Source organism: Phacochoerus africanus, chromosome 15, assembly GCF_016906955.1.
Source record: "Phacochoerus africanus isolate WHEZ1 chromosome 15, ROS_Pafr_v1, whole genome shotgun sequence".
Taxonomy (NCBI): domain Eukaryota; kingdom Metazoa; phylum Chordata; class Mammalia; order Artiodactyla; family Suidae; genus Phacochoerus; species Phacochoerus africanus.
Window position 1 is genome coordinate 49,244,112 of NC_062558.1, and position 17,513 is coordinate 49,261,624.

The window sequence follows — 17,513 nt, forward strand, 5'->3', positions numbered from 1 at the left end:
ATCAATTAGATTGTTAATATTTTTAAGTTGTTTCAAATAATGATGAAATTACCCTCCTGGTAATATTTCTGCAGTCACAAGTAAGTTGGTAGGGCATGTGGAGGGTGGCTGCTTAAGACTAGCAATAATAGGGGGTTCCCACTGAGATTCAGTGGGTTACAAACCTGACTAGTATCCATGAGAATGTGGGTTTGATCCCTGGCCTTGCTCATTGGGGTAAGGATCCGCATTGCTGTGGCTGTGGTGGATGCCAGCAGCTGCAGCTCTGATTCAACCCCTAGCCTGGGAACTTCCATGTGTTGCAGGTTCGGCTGTAAAAAGCAAAAAAAAAAAAAAAAAAAAAAAGTTTAGCAATAATAAATACTTTTTCCACTTTATCCCTTTTTACTTGGCTGCTGACTTATGGTTAGGGTTTGTATAGAAGAAACACAAATGGGAATTCTTCCCAGCATATAATCAATCCCTTTTGAGAAAATATAAAATTCAGTTTGAGTTTACTTTTGTGGAAATTAGTTTTTGGAGTTGGACTAAGAGTTCTGATCTGAAATTGTCTTTTAATTTTCAGATAGGTGCTTTTCTTTTTGCCTCGAATATTGGCACTGGCCACTTTATGGGCCTGGCTGGAAAAGGAGCATCTTCAGGGATTGCTGTTGGGGCCTTTGAGTGGAATGTGAGTCATACCTTTTGTAGCAACCAACCCCCACCTTTACTGCTGTCCAAGTAAATTCATAAAAACTTGCTTTCAACCTTGAATAAATATTAAAGACTCCTTGAGAAGTCATGGAAGAAAAGAACCGAGTCTTAGATTTCTTTTTTTTTTTTCTCAGTCTTTTTCTAGGGCCACACCCGAGCACATGGAGGTTCCCAGGCTAGGGGTCTAATCGGAGCTGTAGCTGCTGGCCTACGCCACAGCCACAGCAACGTGGGATCCAAGCCGGGTCTGCCACTTACACCACAACTCACAGCAACACCGGATCCTTAACCCACTGAGTGAGGCCAGGGATCGAACCCGCAGCCTCATGGTTCCTAGTCAGATTCGTTAACCACTGAGCCACGACAGGAACTCCAAGTCTTATATTTCTCAAAAAGGTTGTGCTAGTTTTCATTCTTCTTAGTAAATTAATGAAGAGATAGAGAATGTTCACATTCCAAGGACCATAGGAATACAGTTAGGAGACTAGTCAGGTAGGGAAAAGATCATACTAACACTTAAATACATACATATATAAATATTTGTGTATATGCATGTACAGATACATGTATGTGTAAATGTGTGTATATAGACATATATATACATACATACGTGTGTGTGTACTGTTCATCTGTAAGTATACATTTGCAGAATACAGTTAACCTTTGAACAACATGGGTTTAAACTGCACAGGTCCACTTACGGCAGATTTTTTTCAATACATATAGTACCTGTATTTTTATTTCACAGACCTTTAAATTCTCTTAAGTGTAAGGAAAATATGTCTTTGATTCGAGGTCACAATATGTGGAATCAAAAGAACTAGAGTTTGAGTCCTGATTCTGTCCAGACTATTTCAACTTCCTGCCCTTGGGTGAATCATTTATCAGTTCCTTTGTTTTTGAGACAAATGCAGCATTACAGAGATCTCAACTATGTGGAGTCAGTGCCCAACCCCCACATTGTTCAAGGATGGACTTTATATTAAGAATGGGCTCAAGTGGGATCTTTGAGGTGTTCAGCTAGTTACTACAACCTCCTAATTGGCTCCCTGTGAATACCACATTTCAATTATAAAACTTATAATATGGGTTATTTAATCGTGGAATGTATTTGTTGTAGGAGGTAAAATTTGTTCACCTAAATTATAAGTGGATTTATTTATAATCTTGGATTAATTAACCTATCTCTACATAAAACATTTGGGTTTGATTTGGTTTGGTTTTTGATCAATCAGAAAGCTACTTTCTGGGTTTCGTTTTTTTTCTGGTAGATTACAAAGATAAAGAATACTTCTGTCAACATCTTGTAATACCTATAATGGAAAAGAATCTGAAACAGAATGTATATGTGTAACTGAATCACTTTGCTGTGCACTTGAAACTTGCACAACACTATACATTTACTATACTTCAATTTTTAAAAAATGTTTAACTTGGGGGAAAAAAAAGAATGCTTCTAGCAGAGTCAATTTCAAACCTAGTAAGAAGCCTTGGTCTTTACCATCATTTACCTCGCAGAATTTACTAGCATTTACTTCTTTTATTCAGTTTACTTACCTCGTCTTTGTAAAGAAAGCCAGAGCCAAATGTATTTCTTAATTTCAGTAACTTATATAAATTTTGGTATAGTTTCTCTATCCTTTCTCTGAATGGTTTCTGATTTTTTAACTATCTCTTTTTTTAAATTTTTCTAAATTAAAGTATAGTTGATTTACAGGGAGTTCCCGTTGTGTCAGCGGTTCCTCACAGAACCCAACTAGTGTCCATGAGGATGAAAGTTCGATTCCTGGCCTCCCTCAGTGGGTTAGGGATCTGGTGTTGCTGTGAGCTACGGCGTAGGTCTTGAGGACATGGCTTAGATCCTTTGTTGCTATGACTGTGTTGTAAGCTGGCAGCTGCAGCTCTGATTCAACCCCTAGCCTGGGAACTTCCATGTGCCCTAAAAAAAAGTATAGTTAATGGTTGATCTACATTGTTGTGCCAATTTCTGCTCTATAGAAAAGTGACCCAGTCATACATATATATACATTCTTTTTTTTATATCATCCCCCATCATGTTCTATCCCAAGGGATTGGTCACTATTCCCTGTGCTATAGGATCTCATCACTCATCCATTCTAAATGTAATAGTTTGCATCTACTGATCCCAGACTCTCAGTCCATCCCACTCCCTCCCCCAACCCCTTGGCAATGCATGTTTGTTCTCCATGTCTGTGAGTTTGATTGTGTTCTGTAGATAGGTTCGTCTGTGCCATATTTTAGATTCCACATATAAGTAATATCATATGGTATTTGTCTTTCTCTTTCTGACTTCTTTCACTTAGTATGAGAATCTTTAGTTGCGTATATGTTGCTGCAGATGGTATTATTTTGTTCTTTTTATGGCTGAATAGTATTCCATTGTGTATACGTATCTTCTTAAACTATTCATCTATTGTTGGACATTTAGGTTGTTTCCATGTCTTGGCTGTTGTGAATAGTGCTGCAATGAACATAGGGAGTGCATGTATCTTTTTGAACTGTAGTTTCATTCAGATATATGCCCAGGAGTGGGATTGCTGGATCACATGATAGTTCTGTATTTAGTTTTCTGAGGTACCTCCATACTGTTTTCCACAGTGGCTGTACCAATTTATATTACCCCAACAGTGTAGGAGGGTTCCCTTTTTTCCACACCCTCTCCATAATTGGTGATTTGTAAACTTTTTAATAATGGCCATTACGACTGGTATAAGGTGGTAATCCATTGTAATTTGGTTTTTGTTGTTGTTGCTTTTTTAGGGCCATACCCTAAAAAAACTTCCATACCCATATAGAAGTTCCCAGGCTAGGGGTCTAATCAGAGCTGCAGTGCCAGCCTGTGCCACAGCCACAGCAACACCAGTTCCGAGCCATGTCTGAGACCTACACCACAGCTCATGGCAACCTGGATCCTTAACCCACTGAGCAGAGCCAGGGATCAAACCCACATCCTCATGGATATTAGTCAGGTTGATTACCTCTGAGCCATAATGGGAACTACCCTCATTGTAATTTTGATTTGCATTTTTCTAATAATTAGCGGTGTTGAGCATTTTTCATGTGCCTGCTGGGCATCTGTATGTTTTCTTCGGAGAAATGTCTGTTTAGGTCTTCTGCCCCCCTGCTTTTTTTTTCGGGCCATACCCAGAGCCTATGGAAGTTCCCAAGCTAGGGGTCAAATTGGAGCTGTAGCTGCCAGCCTACAACATAGCCACAGCAACACGAGATCTGAGCCACATCTGTGACCTACACCACAGCTCATGGCAGTGCTGGATCCTTGACCTGCTGAGCAGTCCTCATGGATACTAGTCAGGTTCACTACCACTGAACCATGACAGGTACTCCTTCTGCACACTTTTTGTTGGATTGTTTGTTTGTTTTTGTTACTGAGTTATATGAGGTGTTTGTATATTTTGGAGATTAAGCCCTTGCGGTTGAATCATTTGCAACTATTTTCTCCCATTCAGTAGATTGTCATTTTTTTTTTAATAGTTTCCTTTGCTGTGCTAAAGCTTGTAAGTTTGATTAGGTCCCACTGGTTTATTTTGTTTTGTTTTGTTTTATTTTATTTTATCTTATTGTCTTTTGTCTTTTGGGGGCTGCACCCACGGCATATGAGATTCCCATGCTAGGGGTCTAATTGGAGCTGCTGTTGCTGCCAGAGCCACAGCAGTGCCAGATCTGAGCCACATCTGCATCCGACACCACAGCTCACAGTAACACCAGATCCTTAACCCACTGAGCAAGGCCAGGGATTGAATCCGCAACCTCGTGGTTCCTAGTTGGATTTGTTTCCACTGTGCCATCATGGGAACTCCTTTTTTGTTTTTTTTCCCCATTGGTTTATTTTTGTTTTTATTTCTGTTTTGGTTTTTGTTTGTTTGTTTGTTTGTTGTCTTTTTAGGGCTGAAGAGGCAGCATACGGAGGTTCACAGGCTAGGGGTCTAATCAGAGCTACAGCTGCTAGCCGCAGCTACAGCCACAGCAGTGCCAGATCTGAGCTGCATCTGTGACTTACACCACATCTCACAGCAATGCCAGATCCTTACCCACTGAGAGAGGCCAGGGATGGAACCCGCAACCTCATCGTTCCTAGTTGGATTTGTTTCCGCTGCACCATGATGGGAATTCCTATTTTTGTTTTTATTTCTATTGCCTTGGGAGACTGACCTAAAAAAACATCTGTATGGCTTATGTCAGAGAATGTATTGCCTATTCTCTTCTAGGAATTTAATGGTAATTTGTCTTATGTTTAAGTCTTTAAGCTGTTTTGAGTTTATTTTTGTGCATGGTGTGAGGGTGTGTTCTAGTTTCACTGATTTACATGCAACTGTCCAGTTATTCCTGCACCACTTGATGAAGAGACTGTCTTTTTCCCATTTGGTATTCTTGCCTCCTTTGTTGAAGATTAATTGACCATAGGTGTCTGGGTTTATTTCTAGACAAATCTTTTATATTTATTTATAAGCTACCTTCATGTCTAGAAGTAGACAAATAATGAATTAAAAATAAATACCTTGATGTTGTTGAAAGTTGAGTATATTTCAAACATCTTGCCCCTAATTTAAGTAGAAGGGTTTTGGACAGTTCTGATGTCTGAGGTTCTCTTTTTCTCCCTCTTTCTCTTTCACTCCCTCTCTCCTTTCATGTCTTCTCTCAGTTCTTTTGCTCTTGATTTTGCTGGACTGATCCTGCTTTTGTCCTTCCCTGATGAAGTAAGTGTCCCTGAGAGATCAGCCATTTCTTTACATCATCAACACTTAAAAATTATTTGGCTGTGAAATATAACAAATCTTTACAAAAGTATATAAAATCTACAATCATTCTATATTTTTATGTAAAAATAAATAAATACCTTGAGGAGTTGTGGTACAGCAGAAATGAATCTGACTAGTATCCACGGGGACCTGGAATCAATTCTTGGCCTTGATCAGTGAGTTGGGGACCTGGAATTTCTGTGAGCTGTGGTGTAGGTCATAGTCATGGATTGGATCTTGCGTTTTCTGCAGCTGTGATGTAGGCCAGCAGCTGTAGCTCTGGTTTGACCTGTAGCCTGGAAACTTCCATATGCCGCAGATACGGCCCTAAAAAGCAAAACACATACATATATACATAAATACCTTGAAAATCAACTTAGTTATTCCTCCCCAAATTAAGAATGTACCCTTTTATAGGCAAAGATCAAATACATATAGGTTAAGTTTGTTGTACCGGTTGTTGTACTGGTTTGTTGTACTGGGTTGTACTCAGTGCCTGGCTGAGAGGGGAGAATGAAGAAGAGACCACCAAGGCCCAATGTCCACAGTGGGGAGGGGGATACTTGGCGTGATGTCACCAACGTAGCAGAATAAGAGCTTTCTGTCTTCCCCTCAACAGCTTGCGATGCCCCCAGTAGTGATATGTTTATTGGGCTTAAAACAGGCAGTAACTGAGCTTGCATCTCATTTAGGAGCTCAGCTTAGATGTGACCCTGATGTAATTGCTCTTCTTTTTTTGTTTTCAGGCTCCATTTATACTCTGCATTCTTGGTTGGGTATTTTCTCCTATTTACATTAAGGCTGGGGTGAGTATTCATTATCAGTTACTCTACTGACTACAGTTTTTTTTTACAAATATTGTATATGTACATAAAAACATCCTACAGGCAAGTTAAGCTCAGTCTTTTGATCCTTGTACTGACTTCCATAAATCTTAAGAAATGCCTGAAATAACATCACTCTGACTTGGACAGACAGAAGTCAGTAACTGCCTGCTGTTTCACTCTGAACTTTACTGAAGAGTTCACCACCTAAAGCTTGTATAGAAAACATTTTAAAACTTTGTTAAAAAATAAGAATAAATGAAGAGAACAGTGCTGTTAATGACTGGAACACAATAGCTTAAACATGTTAGTTCTCCCCAAATCCAAAAGGGGATTTTTTTAGGAAATTGACAAAATGACTAAAATGTATATAGACTGTAAGGGGGAAAAAACCCATCAGTGCCTGGCTGAGAGAGGAGAACAAAGAAGAGACCCCCCAGGCCCAATGTCTACGGGGACACTTGGAGTGATGTCACCAACATGACAGAATAAGAGCTTTCTGTCTTCCCCCCAAAGAAGATCAGTTTAAACAGTCATCCACAGGAGTTCCCTGGGGGTTCAGCAGGTTAAGGATCCAGCATTGTCACTGTTATGGCTTGGGTCATTGCTATGGTGCAGGTTTGATCCCTGGCCTAGGAACTTTTACATGCCATGGGCTTGGCCAAAAACAAAAAAATAAAAACAGTCATTCACAGATGAAAGTATATTAGTCATGCTCTTGGAGACTGGACACATTGAAGAGGGTAAGAGGGACAGTTTCACTTTAACCACGTCACCCCTCCAGTACCAAGAGAGATCTTCTTAGCCTGAGATTTCTCCCATGAAGAGTGACAGCCTGTAAGTGCCCAGATGCTCTGGCTTTGCAGGATGCTGCCAAAAAGATCTGCTTCTTCCTCACCCTATCTAGAATACTGAGATGTGCTGTATGGTGTGGGGGGGGGAGGAGGGGAATGGCTGAGAAAACAGCACCCTGGGCTCTCAGGTGACATCAAAGGAGTACAAACCCTTTTAACTCCTTTGCAGACTCTATCAGGAAGCCTGCCAGTGAACTGCTGGGGGTTTCCTCACCTACCTATCTCCCCAGCTGGCCCACAGACACCCCATCATTCCACATACCCTGCCCACATACACCTCCCCTATGCCAGCCCCTTTTGCTTACCCCCAGTAGTGGCAGTGTTGAGCTCAAGAAGAGAGCTAGTGAGCACACACAGAAAGACAGCCTGACCCTGTGAAGTTGGGAAGATAGCACAGACTTGAGCATTCAGGCAGGCACACTGGAGGCTGTCAGCACCCAGTCTGGCTTTGTAGAATCAAGGAAAACATATGATTTTTAAAATTCCTCTACAAGAGAGAACAAGAATTGTGAAACAGATGTCTCCATAGAAAATATCTGAGAAAGCCTCAGATCCCCTGGCAGGACTGATGTAAGGTGTTTCTGTCCAAAAGCCAGCCATTGAAAACTAGAGAAGGTGACTGCTTCATCAAATGCAAAGATACCAACACAAGACTTCAAAGAAACATGACCACTCAAGAACACAGTAATTTTCTAGTAACCAACCCCAAGGAAATGGATATCTGAGATTTGCCTGAAAAAGAGTTCAGAATAGTTATTTGAAGGCTGTTCAGTGAGGTGTAGAAAAACACAGAAACACAGTTCAATAAAATCAGGAAAACAGTATGCAAACAAAATGAGAAGTTTGACAGAGAGTTAGAAATTAAAAAAGAGGCGTTCCCATTGTGATGCAGCAAAACCAGTCTGACCAATATCCATGAGGATGCGGGTTTGATCTTGCATCTGGCCTCACTCAGTGGGTTAAGGATCTGGCATAGTAATGAGCTGTGGTGTAGGTCACAGACACAGCTTTGATCCCGTATTGCTGTGGCTATGGTTTTGGCCGGCAGCTGCAGCTCTAATTCAGTCCCTAGCCTGGAAACTTCCATATGCTGCAGGTGTGACCAAAAAGAAAAAAAAAAAAAAGAATAAAAAAAGAAACCAATTCTGGAGCTGCAGATTACAGTGAATGAAATGAAAAGAGAAATAGAGAGCATCAACAACAGACTTGGTAAAGCAAAATAAATATCCTATGAAGTAGAAAACAGTTCATTTGAAATTATCCAGTCAAAGGAGAGCAAAGGAAAAAGAATGATAAAGAGTGAAGAAATCCTGTATGAACTATGGGACACTACTAGGAGAAACAGTCTACACATTACTGGAGTCCCAGAAGGAGAAGAGAGGGAGAAGGGGGCAGAAAGTTTATTTAAAGATTGAGAACTTCCCAAATCTGGGGATATCCAAGATCATGAAGCTCATAGCTCTCCCCCAGATTTTAACCCCAAACTGTCTTCTCCAATATATAATAAAACTGTCTAAAAGCAAAAACAAAGAGGAAATAAAATAAATTCCTCACATATAAAGGAATCCCCATAAGGCTGTCAGTGGACTTCTCAACAGAGGGCTTGAAGGCCAGGAGAGAGTGGTATGATTTTAAAAGTGAAAAAATTGCCAACTAAGGATACTTTATCTGGCAAAGTTGTCCTTCAGAAATGAAGGAGAAATAGAGACATTCTCAGACTAACCAAAGCTAATTGGCAGCATGAAAACATAGTAAGTAGATAGTCAAATTCAGAATATGTAAATATGGTAATATGATGGTACACTAATCACTTTGTCTAGTTTAAAGGTTGAAGGACAAAAGTTGTTTTTAAAAACTATAGCTACAATTTTTTGTCAATGCATACATAGTATAAGTAGGTAAATTGTGACATCAAGAACATAAAAAGTCAGGGGAGAAGTAAAAGAGAGTTTGCATATGTGTTCCCAGTTATCACCTTGAAATAGACTGTTATATCTATAAGATGTTTTAAGGAAGCTTCATGATAATCACAAAACAAAAAGCAGTGGTAGGTACACAGAAGAGAAAGAGGAGGAAATCAAAGCATACCACTATGGCAAGTCATGTATTCACAAAGGAAGCCAGCGAGAGGAAGACAGTAACAAGGAGACTACAAAACAGAAAACAACTCACAAGATGGCATCAGTAAGTTCTTACCTATCAACAGTTACTTTAAATGTGAATGAATTAAGTTCTCCAATCAAAAGGCATAAAGTGGCTGAATGGATTAAAAATTAGAATGTGACTATCATTAACAATACTGTATTATACACTCAAAAATTGCTGAGGGAGGAATTGCCGTCATGGCTCAGTGGTTGACGAACCCGACTAGTATCTGTGGGGATGCAGGTTCAATCCCTGGCCTTAGTGGGTTGGGGATCCAGTGTTGCTGTGAGCTGTGGTGTAGGTCACAGACACAGCTCAGATCCTGCATTGTTGTGGCTGTGGTGTAGGCCGGCAGCTAGAGCTCCAATTCGATCCCTAGCCTGGGAACCTCCATATGCCACAGTTACATCCCTAAAAAGACAAAAAAAAAAAAATTGCTGAGGGAGTAAATCTTAAATGTTCTCACCACAAAAAAAAAAAAAAAAAAAAGAGCCAGGGATTTGGTTCTGTGTCTTATTTAAAAATCCTTCTATATTTCAAGGACATAAAGAAGATATTCTTTACTTTTTAGAAAAGTTTAAAAAAATGTTTGCCTTTCCTGCTTAAGTTGGAAAGACTTAAGTCTTTCTTTCCTCCCTCCCTTCGCCCTTCCTTCTTTCCTTTCTTACTGCTGAGGCATGTAACAATTTAATGTGGGATCTCAGTTCCCAGACCAGGGACTGAACCCTGGCCACAGTGGTAAAAGCACCAAGTTCTAACCACTAGATCACCAGAGAAGTCCCAGAAAGACTTAAATCTTAAGTTTCCATGTGCTTATCCATAGTAAATTGTCTTAAATACTACAGCTTTATATTAAGTTGTGCTGTTTGGTACAAGTCTTTCTTATTTTTCTTTGATAGGAGTATCTTTGCTATTCTTACACTTTTTCTCTTATATGTACATTTTATTTACTTTTTCCTAGATTTATTGAGCTATAACATATAACATTGTGTAAGTTTAAGGTGTATTATGTTATCTAATACATGTATCTATTGCAAAATGATTACCATAGTAAGATTCAAGTTAATATCTCCGTCACCTCATGTAATTGGCACTTTATTGTGTTGAGAACATTTAAGATTTACTTTCTCAGTAACTTTTAAGTCTGTAATACATTATATTATCTATCATTGGCAGTCTTCAACCAAGAATTATTAGATATACAAAAAAATGGGAAAATAAATATGACCCACACTCGGGAAGAAGAAAGCAATAAATAGAAGCTGACTCTGAGCAGGCCCAGATGTTGATTTGACCAAGACTTCAAAGCTGATATTATAAATATGTTCCAGAAAGTAAAGGAAAATGAGATATTAATGAATGAACAAATAGGGCCTCTCAACAGAGAAAATTAAACTGTAAAAAATAACCAGATTTCCAAATGGAAATTATGAAGCTGAAAAGCACAGTAGCCGAAATGAAAACTTTGGGGAACAAAAGCATATTTAAAATGATGAAAGAGAGAATCAGTGAACTTGAAGATAATGAAAATTATCAAGGATAATTTTCCTTGATAATTAGTACAGTGAAAAAATTGAAGAAAAAGGAATGAAGCCCCAGAGACCTGTGATAGAATACCACACACTTGGTCGTACATGTAATTGGAGTCCCAGCAAGAAGAGCAAGAGAAAGAGATAGAAAAAAATTTTTAAGAAAAAACAACTGAAAACATCTCCTTTGGTGGAAAATGTTAACTTACAGATCTAAAAAGCTTAGCAAATACCGAATAGCATAAACACAAAACTGCACATAGGTTTACATCATAGTCAAACTGCTAAAAAGCAAAGATAAGGAAATTTTGAGGGTGATAAAAGTAACGCATTATATGCAGGGGAACAGTGATACAGTTAATGGATGACTTTTCATCAGATACAGTGGAGGCCAGAAAACTTCAGAGTGACATAGTTAAGTATAAGAAAGAAAAAGCTGTTAACCAAGAATTCTATACCCGGCAGAGGATTATTCAAAAGTGAAGGTGAGGAGTTCCCATCGTGGCTCAGTGGTTAATGAATCCAACTAGGAACCACGAGGTTGCCAGTTCCATCCCTGCCCTTGCTCAGTGGGATAAGGATCTGGCGCCAGGTTGCCGTGAGCTGTGGTGTAGGTTGCAGATGTGGCCCGGATCCCGAGTTGCTGTGGCTCTGGTGTAGGCCAGTGGCTACAGCTCCAATTAGACCCCTAGCCTGGGAACCTCCATATGCTGTGGGAGCGGCCCAAGAAAATGGCAAAAAGACAAAAAAAAAAAATGAAGGTGAAAGATATACAAATATTAAACACCTGAAATGTTGTATACCTGAAACCAATATATGGTCATATGTCAGTTATACTTCACTTTTTTTTTTTTTGAAAGGATTTGGGAAGAATTGGTATTAATTCTGTTTTTTTTGTTGTTGTTGTTGTTGCTATTTCTTGGGCCGCTCCCGTGGCATATGGAGGTTCCCAGGCTAGGGGTCGAATCAGAGCTGTAGCCACCGGCCTACGCCAGAGCCACAGCAACGCGGGATCCGAGCCACGTCTGCAACCTACGCCACAGCTCACGGCAACGCCGGATCGTTAACCCAGTGAGCAAGGGCAGGGACCGAACCCGCAACCTCATGGTTCCTAGTCGGATTCGTTAACCACTGCGCCACGACGGGAACTCCTATACTTCACTTTTTAAAAAAACTTATTGCAAAGAAAAATGAAGGTGATTGGCTAGGTAGAGATTTCTTAGGGTATAGACAGCATAAACCATAAAGGAAGAAATTGGCATACTGGATTTCAAAGCGAAATTTTAAACTTTATGGAATTCCCGTCATGGCTCAGTGGTTAATGAATCCGACTAGGAACCATGAGGTTGCAGGTTTGATCCCTAGCCTTGCTCAGTGGGTTAGGGATCCGGTGTTGCCGTGAGCTATGGTGTATTTTGCAGATGCAGCTCGGATCCCGCATCGCTGTGGCTGTGGTGTAGGCCGACAGCTACAGCTCTGATTAGACCTCTAGCCTGGGAATCTCCATATGCCATTGGTGCTGCCCTAGGAAAGACAAAAAGACAAAAAAAAATTTTTTTAAACTTTAACTCTTGAAAAAATATTTTTAAGATCACGAAAAGTCAAGCTAGTGATTGAAAAGGAGTATTTGTAAAACATATTTACAATAAAAGACTCATTGAATATATATTTTTAAAAACACTTATAACTTAAGACTATGTTTTCAGAGATCTATAGTTTGTGACTAAAAACTCTTATAACAAGAAGATGATGTTTCACCAAAGAAAATATACAAATGGCAAATAATCACATAAAGGATGTTCACTATCAGTGACTGTTAGGAAAATGCTACCTAGTGGAAGATCCACACACTCACTGGATTGGCAAGATTGAAAGGATTGACACCACAAAGAGCTGGAAAGCTTGTGGGGCAGCTGACTGCACCTTTGCAGAGACTTTGGAAAACAGGTTGGCAGTTCCCTTCCTAACTATGGCACTTGACCCCCACCCCCAGAGAAATGAAAACACATATCCACACACAAACTGTATAGGAAGCCTTAGTCATAACAGCTGAATCTAGAAATAATCTGAATTGTGCAGAAGATGGACCAGGGGCTTTGAGGGGCATTGGAAATGCCTTATAGTGGTGGTGATCACACGCAACTATATACATCTTCCCAAACTCATCAAACTTTACACTTAAAATTGGAAAATTTTACTGTGTGTAAACCATGCATTGTACAACTATTAAAAGTTTAAAATATTTCTGGAGAGTGTATTAAAATTGTGAAAGGTTTGTTTGCCATGCAGTCTTAATGCTTGTAATTGTGAAGCCAAAATCACCTCAGATTATGATGTATTTTGAGATAAGGTCTTTAAAGAAGTAATTAAGTTAAAATGAGGTCATTAGGGTAAGTCCTAATCCAGTATGACTCCATGAGAAGAGCATATCAGACACAGACATGTACCAAGGGGAGGATGAGCAGATGCAGGGAGAAGACAGCTTCAGCCAGCCAAGGAGAAAGGTTTCCCCCACGGCCCTGGAGGAAACCCACCTTCTGACATTGACACCTTGACTTCCAGCCCCCAGAGCTGCAAGGCAGTTGTTTCAGTTGTGTGAGCTCCTTGGTCAGACTGTCGTACTTTGTGATGGCAGCTCTGGCAAACTAATTCAAGTTGTTGGTGTGAAACAGCTTAGAGCCTGACTGAGAAAGTCAGCTGTGGATGGCAGTGTATGACTAAACCAGCCAAAGTAGAAACCAAAGCCATGAGTGTTTGGGAGCGGGTGTGTGGTCCCCATGCAGCCCCCACTAAAGCTTGCTAGAGCAGAGGACTTTGCATGTGTGAGGTGGTGGGACAGCACAGGAGGCTATTGGGACGGGAGGTGGGATGGAATTCAGTTAACAGTGGTTTATTCACCTCCACAAACTGGTGCTGTGCTGACGGCCAGGCATCTTAGTGAGCAGGAGGGGTGCTCCTGTCCCCAGATGTACCCAGCCTGAGATGGGGGTAAAAATGAACACACAGGGCCGTGGGCATCCAGACAAGTGGCATTGGCCACAGAGGACTGGGTTGAGAGCCGTGGAGTCGAGTAATGCTCCATTGAGCCCTTGGTGTGTTTGTAATAGGTGATAAAACTTTTGCTTTTGCTCTGCGATTATTTCATGAAAGTGATTTGTCATCATTAGACTTATTCGATTAGCTGGGTTTCCTTCTGCATTCTGAAGACCAAACAGGAAGCTAGATTCCAAGCTTCTTGAAGACAGCAGTATTGCTTCTCCTTTCCTATTTCTCCCATCTTAACAGGTGTCCACGTAATACAAAGCTGGAGTGGGTGACTCTACCACCCACACTGGTAATGTGTCTCCACGGCAGCTTGTGCATTATGAGCACTCTGTCTGATGATAACTTCTCTTATTGTTCCTGCAGGTAGTGACGACGCCCAGATATTTGAGGAAGAGGTTTGGTGGCTGCCGGATCCAATTCCTCCTTGCTATTCTGTACCTATTCCTCTATATTGTCAGTAAGATTGCGGTGAGTTGTGTGAAAGCCAGCCCAAGGAAGGAAAACAAAAAAATCAGGAGTTCCCATTGTAGCTCAGCGGTAACGAACCCAACTGGTATCCATGAGGATGTGGGTTCAATCCCTGGCCTCGCTCAGTGGGTTGGGGATCCAGCGTTACCTTGAGCTGTGGTGTAGGTCGCCAACATTGTTTGGATCTGGCATTGCTATTGCCGTGGCTGTGGTGTAGGCCAGCAGCTGCAGCTCTGATTTGACCCCTAGCCTGGGAACTTCTGTATTCTGTGGGTGTGGCCCTAAAAAAATTAATAAATAAATTTTTAAAAATCCGTCGGCAGGACTATGCTAGATTCGTCCCAGCATTTCACTCTGGGGCCCTGTAAGTTACTTGTTGGCCTCTACTGTCTAAGCTAAAGGAGAGAAAAAATAGCCTAATAACACACAAAATAAAAGGCAGAGCCATCTTCTTTGCCTCCGAAGCCTGTGTTACAGGCCCTCCCCTGTATTCCCGGAGAACCTTGGCCTTGTTCTCATTATGTCATTCCCCTGCCTAAAACAATTCAGGTGGCCCCACCACCCTTAGGAGAGAATGGAACCCCTTGTTGTGACCTCTGAGGCCTTCCTGTCATGGCCCTGCCTCTGGTCTCGCCTCCTTGTCTCCTCCCACTACTCTCCCTATTGTTTCTCCAATCCAGCAAGATAAATCCCACTTGAAGCCTTTGATACTTGCTCTCTTCTAAAATTTTCTTCCTCCAGATTTTTCCAAATGTCACCTCCTGTGAGAGGCCTTCTTCAGTGTGCCCAGTCAGTCTCCACTCTGTTGCTATTTCTGGTTCCTTTATAATAGGTGCCGCCATGTGAGAGAATTTGTTTCCTTACTTACCAGCTGTCTTCTCCACTCTGGTGAGCTTCTTGAGCCCTGGGGCCTTGCCTGGCTTGCTCCCTGCATCCCCCTGTGCTGAGAACATGTTCAGCACATAAGGCACTTGAGAAGTGGTTTTTGGTTTTTTTGTTGTTTTTTTTTTTAATTGAGTGAATGTCACTTGTCTTACTGCATGGAAATTGTCTGGTGGTCTGTCTCCTTTGTTAACTCCTTCACCACTTGAGGATGGTGATTGAGTTTTGGCAACCCCTGTGTCTTCTGAACACAGCCGAGTGTCTACTGCATGGCTGGTACTCAGGAGACATTCGGTTTGCAAATGGTTTTGTGGGAGACTCTACCTATCGTATCCCAGGCTGTGGAAGCCAGGATAACGAAGCGCAAGGTTAGCCAGTAATTGATGTGCAGGTGCCTCCGGATCGTTGGCAGCCAGGCCTAGGATTAATAAAGCCAGCCTGAGAGCTTGCCGGCATAGTGGTCTGCTTTGTACAGTCCTTGAGCGAAGCATGGTTTTTACAGTTTTAAAGGGTCGTAAAAACCAAAAACGATCTGTGTCTCACAAAGCTTACAGCACTCACCATCTGTCCCTTTACAGAAAAAGCTTGTCGGCCCCTGAGAAGCTGTCCCTTCTGCCTTTCCCACTGAGAGCTGCAGGAGTAGCTCACTCTCTGAGCACATGCCCCATTCCAAGGCCCCAAGGAGGAAGAGGCTGAGTTGCATTGGCTGGATTAATTGGGATAACCCAGGCCTTAAAGGTGCTGACCTTGGCTGAACTCTGGGACACCAGCGTGTAGCCCTCACCCAGTGCTCACTGCAAATGACCTTCTCTGAGCTCAGCATCTTCATGAGATTGCAATTGCACCGGAAGTGAAAATGCAAGCCTGCTGCCTTTGTTCTCATTTCAGGTGGAGATCTGCACGGGTGCCATGTTCATGAGGCTGGTTTTGGGGCTGGATGTTTACCTGGCCACTGTAGTCTTGCTGACTGTTACTGGCATTTATGCCATCACAGGTAAGGTTACTCTAACCACACAGATAGGATTTGTGTTGACACAAAAGCTCTCCTTTTTAGTGGAGTCCTGGAGGACATTGAGAACTCCACAATGAGACAGTCAGGGGTTTCCAGCTTTTGCATTTTCTCTGAGTCTGTAAGTCACATAGCTGAGGCCTAAGAGAGCTGAATATTGAAAATAATTGAGGCAGGGTACCCAAGGGGTGCACTGGGCAGGCAGGGACTTCCAAGAGGACTGCAGAGCCAGCAGTGATGGTGTTTGGGGTGGGGCCTCCAGGGGAAGGAAGGAGTGGGAGCACAGAAAGAAAGTGAAAGGAGGCAGCAGCTTCAGGTCATCCTGGTTACCTGGTAACCAGGTCTGGCCATCACATGGGACCTTTTATGTAGACAGTTCTGTCCTGGACAGCCTCTGTTTAGGTTTAGAGCTAGAGTCGGGGCTCTTGTCCCTGATTTTCCAGCCACAGTGCACATCCTGGGTGCTGGCGGGTGTCCCTGGCAGTTCATCCCAGCGCATGTGGAGAGTCAGGGTGGGGAATGGAATGCACTCAGTACTTCTCAAGACAGGGGAGTGGAGATGGGGTTTTCTGCCAGGGGACATTTTGTAACATCCACAAACATTTTTTTGGTTGTCACAACTTAGAGGCACTACTGGCATCTCTCAGTTAAAGCCCAGGTCAGCTGCTGACTGTTGCTTGCAAGCTGAGAATTTATGATTAGAGAGATGCATGTTCCCTGATTTACAATGGTTCAATTTAGGACTTTTCAACTTTATGGTGGCTCAAAAGCCTTCTGTGGAAACCATGCTTGGAATTTTGAATGTTGAGCCTGTCTTGGGCTAACGATACATGGCTTGAAAGTCTTGTCATCCTGGGCAGCTGCAGTTCCGCCAGCCACGCAATCACAAGGGTGAACAGCATCTATACCCAGACAGCCATTCTGTTTGTCACTCTCAGTATAGTATTTAGTAAATTACATGAGACGTTCCTGTCATAACTCAGTAGTTAGTGAACCCGACTAGCATCCATGAGGACTCAGGTTTGATCCCTGGCCTCACTCAGTGGGTTAAGGATCTGGCATTGCCTTGAGCTGTGGTGTAGGTTACAGACGGGCCTTGCATCTGGCATTGCTGTGGCTCTGGTGTAGGCTGGTGGCTACAGCTCTGATTAGACCCCTAGCCTGGGAACCTCCATATACTGTAGGTATGGCCCTAAAGAGACAAAAAGACATAAAATAAATTACATGAGATATTCTGCATTATATTATGAAATAGACTTTGCATTAATGATTTTGCTCAACTGTGG

General features: G+C 41.8%; 1 protein-coding gene across 12 annotated transcripts in view; it reads left to right on the forward strand.

The window, feature by feature from the left end:
- Positions 1–17,513, forward strand: part of LOC125116075 (sodium/glucose cotransporter 1-like) — a 78,300-nt gene that overhangs the window by 8,618 nt on the left and 52,169 nt on the right. For 10 of the 12 annotated variants that reach the window (XM_047760993.1, XM_047760991.1, XM_047760994.1 and 7 more), the window contains 4 exons: positions 566–670; positions 6,218–6,277; positions 14,232–14,336; positions 16,107–16,212. In XM_047760993.1, the coding sequence (XP_047616949.1) occupies positions 566–670; positions 6,218–6,277; positions 14,232–14,336; positions 16,107–16,212 (376 nt within the window). The remainder of the gene's footprint in view (positions 1–565; positions 671–6,217; positions 6,278–14,231; positions 14,337–16,106; positions 16,213–17,513) is intronic. The other 2 variants (XM_047760995.1, XM_047760999.1) reach the window with 1 other exon arrangement.